At 36.0% G+C, this 11,052-nt stretch overlaps 1 protein-coding gene across 1 annotated transcript; it reads right to left on the bottom strand.

Moving 5' to 3' along the window:
* Positions 1 to 302: 302 nt before the first annotated feature.
* LOC133322983 (uncharacterized) lies at positions 303 to 9,190 on the bottom strand. Its single transcript, XM_061531933.1, has 2 exons — positions 9,058 to 9,190; positions 303 to 451 (listed from the first exon to the last, which is right to left on the bottom strand). The coding sequence occupies exons 1-2, from the start codon at positions 9,179 to 9,181 to the stop codon at positions 333 to 335; spliced, it is 243 nt and encodes an 80-aa protein (XP_061387917.1). The 5' UTR covers positions 9,182 to 9,190; the 3' UTR covers positions 303 to 332.
* Positions 9,191 to 11,052: the final 1,862 nt, after the last annotated feature.

An 11,052-nucleotide genomic window follows, 5' to 3' on the forward strand; every position in this document is an offset into this window, starting at 1 on the left:
GCTTCTTCTTCATCGTGTTGTTGTTGTAGTACTTATATATTAGTTAAGTAGGTATGGAATGGAATGTTTAGTATATATGCTATGCTGTTGTTGTTGTTGCGGCTGCTATTGGTTTCATCGCATGGCATACATGGTGTAATGGAGAGGATATCCGCATCCGTCCACCAGCCAGCATACATCCGTCATGCCCTATGGGTTTGGTTGAATGGTTGACTGGCTGGGCCGCTCGCTTGCTGTTTAACCATGGTTACGATGAAATGATGATGCCAGTATTTTAGTTTTTTTTTCATCTGTTCTTCTTCTTCATGCTTTACATTTTTTTAGTATCGTCGTCATCGTTGACATAGCATTTCTGCAAACAATGATGCTGCAATTACTGTAAATAACACAACCGAGAGTATGGGCGACACTGTCGACCCTGATGCATGCTGCATGGCAGCTGGTTCTTCACCTATAAAATGAAAAAAAAACAATAACAACAACAATTACAAAATGGATAAATGGGCGACAGGAAACGGAAATGGAGAACATTAATGATTATGGCAAATAAATAGAGATGGTTGTTGGCAGAAGCTAAACATCATTAGCAGGATATGTAAGTGCTGTGTATGTGTGTGTGTGTATTCGAATGCATTTATGTACGTTGGAAAATATTGCATGAGCAAGTATTTAAAATGTGATAAAATATTGTCAATTTTAAAGGGCTATAAATTGGCAATAAAATATTGTATGTGACTGTCTGTGACTGGGAAATAATCGATTTAGAAACTATATATATATATATACTTGATCAGAAGAAAATTCCAATATGATTTATCGTGCATATATTTTTATGATGCTAAATTCCGACTGAATCTAAACATAAAGTGTATTTCTTTTGTATGGAAGTAATTCCGAAGATGGATCATACAGGTCCCCATTTAGGCATATCATCTTCCGATTTCTGGTATATTTAAGATTTTAGATTTAGAAAGATTGGATTGAAATTTTACATTTTAGGTTCTAATGGAATGACAATTCTCCAAACCATAAAATATATTCCCCATACGACTCTTCTCCCTTCTTCACACTTTCGAAATTTTGAGGATATTGTACGTGAATTGTCTTGGATGTTTATCTACAGATGAGTTCAATATAGTAAAGCTTATACAGGAAATCTGTTAATGAATTTATGTCTGTAAAAAAACTATTATTCCAAAAATTACATACAACAATGTTCAATTTAGCTCCACGTTAGCCTTCAATACTGCCTATTCTCGGTACTTTGAAGGCCTTTGTCAGTCCGGCGGGCCACTCATTCGACACATGCGATCTGAGGATCTAGCACATGTAAATCATTATATATATATATATATATATTGTGCATATGTTTGTAACAGACAAAAGGAAACCTTATATACACATGGTTCCTTTTGCAGAAATATGCATAGAATCACTTTCTAAGTCGATTTATGCATGTCCGTCCGTCCGTCTGTCCATGTTAAATTGTAAACAAAGTACAGGTCGCATTTATGATCCGAATTGGATGAAATTTGGCATAGGTCACTTATTCGGCCCAAGGACGAACCCTATTGAAATTGGGAAAAATCTTTTGATTGGCACGAAATTTGGCATAACGCACCAAAGTCCCTATATATCCTTCGATTTGCACGAAATTTGGCATAACGTACTTAATTGAGCCTAGAATGATGTCTGCCAAGTTTCGTGAAAATCGGTCCAGATTTAGATATAGCTCCCTTTTATTATAGATTGATTTTAAGTAATTGACGTACTAAGGAATCAATAGGAACAAAACGTTCTGAAATTAGTATAACCTAAATATTTGGATAGAGCTTCCATATATATTTTCGCCCGATTTCAAATAAATTGGGCATCAAACTCCTCATGTTAGTCAGATTGACATCAAATTTTGCACAACTTACAAAATTGAGCATAGAATTAGTTGCGTTTTCTAGAAGTGCAGACATAGCCCAACGGATGACCTATTTATATTTGTTTGAAGTCGATTGACATACTTTATGGATAAATCTAGGTAGATTCACATTTAGATAAATATCACATTTTTTTTCTTCCAATTTTATGTTATAGTCCTGTTTAATATACCCATAGTGGTGAAGGGTATCATATAGTCGGCCCCGTCTGACTTTACTACTTTCCTTACTGGTTTTTATACAGTTTTTTATGCGCTCAAACTAATTTTCAAAGAACTTTCTCCACTGCGATTGATGCCGCATTTTTTTTCCATGGTCAATTAAAAATGCACCTACTTCAGTCGATGTATAAGAGATGTCTTCTCCTACTCGATTTTTTATACCCTCCACAATAGTATAAAGGGTATATTAGTTTTGTTTTTCCGTTTGTAACGCATGGAAATAATCATTTCCGACCTCATAAAGTATTTATATTCTTGATCAGCGTAAAATTCTATGGCGATCTAGGCATGTCCGTCTGTCTGTTGTAATCGCTCTAGCGTCTAAATGAATTAAGATAGAACGCCAAAATTTAGCATAGAGTTGTCTTTTGTCTGCAGGCAGGTCAAGTTCGAAGATGGGCTATATTGGTCCATGTTTAGGCATAGCTCCCATATAAGGGTACCCCCATATTTTCAGTATTTTTGGGTTCTTGAGCGCGTTTTTCAACCGAATTTGCTGCAATTTGCTACATTGGGTTCTCATTGGGTACTAAATGTCTCCACACAAAAATATGAATATAGGTCCACTTTTTCTGGTAGCCCCCATATAACGGTACCTCCTAATGTTCAGTATTTTGGGGGTTTTGAGTGCGTTTTTCGACCGAATTCGCTGAAATTTGGTATTTTGTAGTCGTATATGGTAACAAAACTCCCTTCCAAAAAGTATTAATATTTGCCCACTTTTTGGGGTAGTCCCCATATAACCCCCTCTTTATATTAAAATAGTTATCTGATTTGTTCCGTGTGTTGCGGTAGGGTAGTCGTTGCAGGGAATAGCCAATTTTTAGCCTACAAAGACTATTTAGCCATCTGTGGTAAGCATTCCGCCTTCTAAAGATATTGTGATAAAAAAAAACTCAAACATGACGATAATGAAATATATATTGGCAGACATTTAGGCATCTCCCCAATATAGTGATACCTCCTGAAGGAAAGAATTGAGATAAAAAATTTAAAATATTGGGTTCAAAATTGGCAAATACCGGTCATTAATTATGCATAGCCGTCATATAATGATATCCCAAATATTCACTATTTCCTACACTATATAATCAATATTGGTCCCCCTTTAGGCATAGCCTCATATAACTTTGTAATATAAATTATAGTAGTTTGAGGATTTTATACTCTACCATGCGTTATCAGTATCAGTCCACTTTTTGGATCTTACAGATTTTAGGAAAAATTCCCATTAAAAATTTCTCATGTTTGTATTTCGTGTACATAATGGTTTACATAAATCGGTTTGTAGAATTATCGGTATATGCCTACTCTTTGGTTTGTTTCCTATATTTTCATTGCATGTATCTGTCAGTATAACTATGGTGGAGGGTATCCAAAGTTCGGCCCGGCCGAACTTAACGCTTTTTCACTTGTTATTTCTCCGAAGACTTCAGCCATACACATTGTGGGTACCGATCTGAATTGACCGGCCGATCTTGCTTAAGCGAACAGTCACCAATGACAATTTCTGACAAAGAAACTGTCGAACATTTTCTTTGAAATGCTTCCCTCAAAAACAACATTGGTTGGATTTGGCTAATCTTTGAAGATCTTAAAGGACAATTGCTGTTTGGTTTAGGGCTCATTTAAGCCAAAACCGGAAACACCAAAATGGATTCCGTTAAATACACAGAACAACAACAGTTTTGCCACGCCAGAACATACCGTAGAACGGTCATAATGGCTCTAGACCTATCGAAGGCCTTCGATACTGTAACTATGCCAAACTTTTTGAGGATATCAAGAAGACCAGAAAATCGAGGAAACCAAATATCTGCGTGGAAGCCAGTCATATGTGGAAATCAGAAACAAGAATTTGAACAAGACCTGCAGAATAAAAGAAGGAGATCCAAAAACACCGTAAGGCGTAAAGATCGTAATGTATGCGAATGATAGTACGATCATAGCGTCGGATCCTATATTTGATGAAATATGTGAGAGATTAAACGTCTATATAGCTGGTATTGTTAATCGTCAAACCCACAACCACATTGTTCACCACTTAGACGACTGAAATGAAGCACCCGCTGGACATAATTGTGGATGGAGAGCAGATTGTAGTTATCAACTACCAACCACCGACTTTATGATATTGGGTGTAACGTTCGACAGCCCTTTTAAGACGCCGGCGCAAGTCCCTGCTATTTGTGATAAGCTAAGACATAGGAATAAGATCCTCAAGTCGGTGGCCGGCGGTACTTGGGGTCTGACAAGGAAAATAGAATGCCGCCATGTGTCCCCTCATGACGCCAGAGACCATCTTTAAGGGGAGGGGAACAACAGATGGTTTAGAGGAACATTCTATCGTTTTTCATACGAACAGTAAAGCCGCGAAAAAATATTGTTCCTTGACCCACCTTTTGGTGTTGATCTAGACATGTGTGTCCATCCGTCTGTCCATTGTAACTTGTAAACAGCATAAAGGCCACGAAGAAATATTTATATAAGTCGAATATCACAAACATTTCATGGGGAGGACGTTCTGACCAACTAATTGGAATGACTGTTATGATAATGAAGGCCAATAACAATCAGTCAAATCGCGAAATGTTACCCAGTCTTGGATATAAATCCGAGCGCTCATTGGTAGTTGTGTAGGGTAACATATTGTGGTCCCCGTCCGACTATAGTGTTCCGCTCACTGGTTTAGAAATAACAAGTGAAAAAGCGTTAAGTTCGACCGGGCCGAGAAGTGTGCCTATACCGACATTTGTACAAACCGATTATGGTTGTAGATATCGGTCCTAGACCCCATGTTTCTTTGGATCAAATTTTTTTTTTTTTTAAATTAGGTTTCATCAAAACTTTGTCCATCTTATTATTTCTTCCAAAATTAGTTCAAGTTCGAACATGGGGAATATCGGCCCACTACTTCTGGTACCTCCTACATAGGCGCTATGTCTAAATGCGGGTTACAGTTCATATATATAAGGTTAATTATCGAACCTTATGTTCTAGTTTTTTTCGTATCTTCCGCAGATGAAATGATTACAACAGAGTCTTAGAACCAAACCCAAATACGGAACAAATCATATAACTACTTTAATATAAAACCAGTAAGGAAAGTAGTAAAGTCGAACGGGGCCGACTATATGATACCCTTCACCACTTTGGGTATATTCAGCAGATTAAAATTTTCAGACTTCGCATTTTTGAAGAACCATTAACACGAAATTAGATGAAAAAAGATGTAAATGTGAACCGAATTAGATCAATCCATAAACATGTCATTCTGCAACCTAGATTAAATTTTTTATTTGGACAGATACAAGGTCATTTGTATACAATGGGGAAAAATTATATAAATCGATTTATAGGAAATTTCAATTGGATATCTAAAGTATATGTGGGCTATATCCGCTTAGCTAAAAAATACAATTACGTCAAATTGTGTCAATCGGACGATATGATAGCTAATCTAAATCTAAGCCGATTTCAAAAAAAATAGACACACAATCGGACTAACATAGGGTCTTTGGTGTACCATTTACATAAAATCTGACGAAACTATACCTGGGACTTATATCAAAATCTGAACGGATTTCAGCAAAACTTTCTACACCGTAGTTTATACTAACTTCAGTACGTCATACTAACTTCAGTACGAAAAATGTTGTGCCAATCGGAAATATTTTGGAGCATTGGTGCACCATTTACTGAAAATCGGACGAAACTATATATGGGAGCTATATCTAAATTTGAACCGATTACAGCGAAACTTTCCACATAGCAGATTATACCAATTTCATTACGCTGTGCAAAATGTTGGGAAAATCGGCCACAATTTGGAGCTTTGGTGCACCATTTACTTAAAATCAGACGACTCTAATTGGGGAAGCTATATCTAAATCTGAACCGATTTCAGTAAAACTTGGCACACTTTAGTCTATCCCAACTTCAGTATGTTGTGCAAAATTTTGTGTAACACGGCCATAATTTAGAGCTTTAGTCTACCATTTACTGAAAATCGGACGAAACTATATATGGGAGCTATATCTAAATCTGAACCGATTTTTACCAATTTCAATAGGGTTCGTCCTTGGGCCAAATAAATGAGCCGTGCCAAGTTTCATCCAATTCGGATTATAAATGTGACCTGTACTTTATTTACAATTCAACATGGACAAACAGACAGGCGGACGGGCGGACATGCATAAATCGACTCAGAAAGTGATATATGGGAGCTATATCTAAATCTGAACCAATTTTCACGAAACTTAGCACACGTCATTCTAGCCTTTATTCAGTACGCTATGACAAATTTCGTGCAAATCGAATTATTTTCAGAGATTTTGGTGCACCAATTACATAAAATCGGATGAAAATATATATGGGAGCTATATCTAAATCTGAACCGATTTTCACGAAACTTTGCACACATTATTATAGACGTAATTCAGTACGCTATGCCAAATTTCGTGCAAATAGATGGATAGGGTCATTGGTACACCAATTACCTTAAATCGGATGAAAATATATATGGGAGCTATGTCTAAATCTGAACCGAATGTCACGAAACTTTGCACAGATCATTCTAGTATTAATTGAGTACGCTATGTCAAATTTCGTGCAAATCGAAGGATATATAGAGACTTTGGTGCACCATTTACATAAAATCGGACAAAAATATATATGGGAGCTATATCTAAATCTGAACCGATTTTCAGGAAACTTAATACACATAATTCTAGGCATAATTCATTACGCTATGCCAAATTTCGTGCAAATCTAAAGATATATAGGGTCTTTGGTGCACCAATTACCTTAAATCGGATGAAAATATATATGGGAGCTATATCTAAATCTGAACCGATTTCCAGGAAATTTAACACATATCATTTTAAACATAATTCATTTTGCTATGCCAAATTTCGTGCAAATCGAACGATATATAGGGACATTGGTACACCATTTACCTTAAATCGGACGAAAATATATATGGGAGCTATATCTAAATCTGGACCACCTATGCCAAATTTCATCCAATCATAAATGCGACCTGTATTTTGTTTACAATTTAACATGGACAGACAGAAAGACGGACGGACGCACGGACGGACATGTATAAATCGACTTAAGGGAACCCCCATTCTCTATTTTAATTTTTCACGATTTTCAATGGGCTGGCTAATCAATACCAATGATTGTTAAGGTTTGTAACTTTGCACATATATATTTGAAGATTTAAAAAAGAAGAAAAATAATTTACAAAAAAAAATTGTTGTTGTCTTGTTGTTGTTTTTTGTTATTAAAGAAAGTCATTATTTTTGATGGCGGGCATGATAACTCCTCACTGGAACATCGGAATCCGAAAATTCCAACGGTGTTAGAAAGAGTACATGTCTGGCTCTTGTATGAACTAGGATTATTGACTTCGCTCTAAAATTAACAAAATGGCGGACCATTGAAAAAATATTTTTGGAAAATCGCCGATTTTTGGCCAAAAACCAAGTTAAAAAATAAGGAAGATCTTCACCGATTGACTTTATCGTTCATACGATAGCTATAGACTTTTTGACCCCGACAATGGGGGGGGGGTCCCCTTAAAAAGTGATTCTATGCATATTCTAAAAAGGAACCATGTGTCTATCACGTTTCCTTTTGCCTGTTACAAACATATACACAAAGACATAATACCCTGTACCATAGTGTGGTGAAGGGTATAAAAAAAAAATGATCATACTCTGTCTCCAAACTTTGACCAATGGCTAATTTGTCCATCTGGGGTATACATATACTCACCAAGATTTCTTCAACAATGGTAGTTGCCACCGCCACAAAATCTTGTTCCTAGAATGGTGTGTGTAAAATTTAGATCTAATAGAAATTCTAGGAATAACTACTGCACATATCCAATGTAATGGAGAGTATTATAAATTCTGTTCCTCATATTTTTCTTTCCCTCCTTCCGTATGTAGTTAGTTATCCACAAAATACATTTTCCGATGCAGTTCGAATGTAGCCTTAACATGTTTGTGTTTTTCTTCTTCTTCGCATACAAATTTGAATATTCAAATATTTATAAGCTTCTCGGAAATGAGAAAAATCAAGTCATGTGTTTCGTTAATGAAATATTCAAAAATTTTGCATTGATTTATGAGAAGAAGATAAACCAACAACAACTGCAATAACAAAACAAAAACAGGAACAAGTGTTGCCGTTTTTTTACAATTATTAGTTTGGTTTTTGTTCTCTTTTAAATCCCTTCGAGAATATAATCCAATTATTAACAGAACTTGTAATGCTGGTTCTTTCGCTTCTTTTTTGTTAGCGATATTGTTTTTGTTGTTGTTGTTCAAACAACATTGTTCAATTTCCAATTTCATATTTACCGATAATATATCAGATGAAGAACATCAAGATCATTAAGAAGAAGAAGCTGTAGCAGAAGTTTTGCAATTGTGCATGAAAATATAATATTGGAAATCATTACGTGCGAATATCATATTGGGTAGATGAATTGGATGGATAGATGGATGACTGGTGGGGGGTATGACGGGGGAAGGTATGAGCTACATGGTGGTTGTGGTTATATTGTTTGAATAATGAAATGCATGCATATTGTTTATTATTGAATGGTTGCCATTGCCATTTTTTGCAAAGGGGTGTAACTTTTTTTTATGATTACATTTTTACACAATAGTAACACGAACAAACAAAAACACCGTAAGAGATTTCAACACTCTCCCTCGAAATTGGAAAATTTATATCGTGTTCGATATTTGATTTTGTTGGTTATCACTTTTTTCCTGCATTCTGTTCATAGGGTGTAGTCAATAGTTATTACATGTGTGTGGGTGTGTGTGTGTGTAGGTGCTGCTGGGAAAAGGGGTAGTGTGTGGTGGGGATGATTTCATACATACCATTTAGAACGTGTACCATCACTGTTCCAGTGATATCATTACCAAGGGTACATGAATAGTTGCCAGTATCATGTCGATTGGCATTGGCAATATAGAGGCGACTGAAAGCACGTCCGGGTAGCATATCGGTTTTTACACTGCAATGAAAATAACAAGAAGAAGAAAAATATGAAAATGATGGAAAAAAAATCACACTCACATGTAAACCACAATATAGTGAAGCAGTAACAATACGAAAAAGAAGCTATATTTGGTGTTATAAATATTTCCCCCTCCCATCCAAAACAATAAAACCAGTAAGGAAAGTAGTACAGTCGGACTGGGCCGACTATATGATACCCTTCACCACTTTGGGTATATTTTACAAATGTATCCTAACAAACGACGCGTTTTGTTATAAATCTATATCTGAACCAATTCAGGGGAACTTACCAGAGACTAATTTATATAACATCAGTACGATGTGTCAATCGGCCTAGCTATGGATCTTTTCGTGAAGCTTTGCAACATCATTCTAGACTTATTACAGTACCCTATACCAAAATTCGTGCAAATCGAAAGATTTATAGGGTCTTTGGTGCACCAATTACCTTAAATCGGATGAAAATACATATGGGAACTATATCTAAATCCGAACCGAATTTCACGAAACTTGGCAGACATCATTCTCGATCTTATTCATAACTCTGTGCCAAATTTCATGCACATCAAAAGATTTCCAGGGACTTTAGTGGACTATTTACCTAAAATCGGGCGAAGCTATATATGGGAGCTATAACTAAATCTGAACCGATTTTCACGAAACTTTGCACATATCATTCTATATTTAATTTAGTACGCTGTGTAAAATTTCTTGCAAATCAAAAGATATATAGGGACTTTGGTAAACAATTAACCTTAAATCGGAAGAAGATATATATGGGAGCTATATCTAAATCTGAACCGATTTTCACAGACTTGGCAAACACCATTCTAGACCTTATTCACTACGCTGTGCCAAATTTCGTGCAAGTCAAAAGATTTCCAAGGACTTTAGTGGACTATTTACATAAAATCGGGCGATGCTATATATGGGAGCTATATCTAAATCTGAACCGATTTTCACAAAACTTTTCACACATCATTCTAGACTTAAATCAGTACGCTGTGCAAAATTTCGTGCAAATCGAAAGATATATTGGGACTTTGGTGCACCATTTACCTTAAATCGGACGAAAATATATATGGGGGCTATATTTAAATCTGAACCGAATTTTCCCAATTTCTATAGGGTTCATCCTTGAGCCAAATAAGTGGCCTGTGCAAATTTCATCCAATTCGGATTATAAATGCGACCTGCACTTTGTTTACAATTTAACATCGACAGATCGACTCAGAAAGTGATTCTATGCATATTCTCAAAAGGAAACATGGGTATATCTCGATTATTTTTGCCTGTTACAAACATATGCACAAAGACATAATACCCTGTACCCCAGAGTGGTGAAGGGTATAAAAATAGTAGAGGATTCCAAAAAAAGATATCCTTCATGTGGATGCAACGCATGATTTACAACATACAAATATGTTTTGTGTGGTTGTGTGGGTGTTTTGGTTTGTTTTCAATACCATTTGATGGTAAATCATATATCTCTCTCAGTTATGTTCGATTTTTGAGTAGTTGCTTCGTTCTGCATTGCTTGTTGTTGTACTTTCCAATCGTTGCATTCTTTCAGTCAAGTCATTCAGTTTTCACGTTGGCACAGTTTGTCATTAATTCTGCATCAATGACCCTCGAAGGAAATGGATATTTGTATTTACAAACAAAAGGGGTGACGTGGCTAAGTGTGTGTATGTGTGGGGAAATTCTAATGTGTCTGTGTGTGTGTGTGCACGCTCGCCTTCTTACATATGTGTATTTTCATTATTTAATGGAATTTTTCTATGCTTAGCATGAGATGAGTAGAGATAATGTTGGTGGATAACCAACTAAGCAACCAACCAACCATCGAGCAT

Source organism: Musca vetustissima, unplaced genomic scaffold (assembly GCF_032173495.1).
Source record: "Musca vetustissima isolate MV318-11 ecotype Yass unplaced genomic scaffold, APGP_CSIRO_Mvet_v1 utg43215, whole genome shotgun sequence".
Lineage (NCBI taxonomy): Eukaryota > Metazoa > Arthropoda > Insecta > Diptera > Muscidae > Musca > Musca vetustissima.

Coding starts and splice junctions, on each gene's coding strand:
- LOC133322983 (XM_061531933.1), bottom strand. CDS start 9,181: ATGCTACCCGGACGTGCTTTCAGTCGCCTCTATATTGCCAATGCCAAT. Junction 452..9,057: donor GATGGTACACGTTCTAAATG/GTATGTATGAAA, acceptor TTCATTTTATAG/GTGAAGAACCAGCTGCCATG.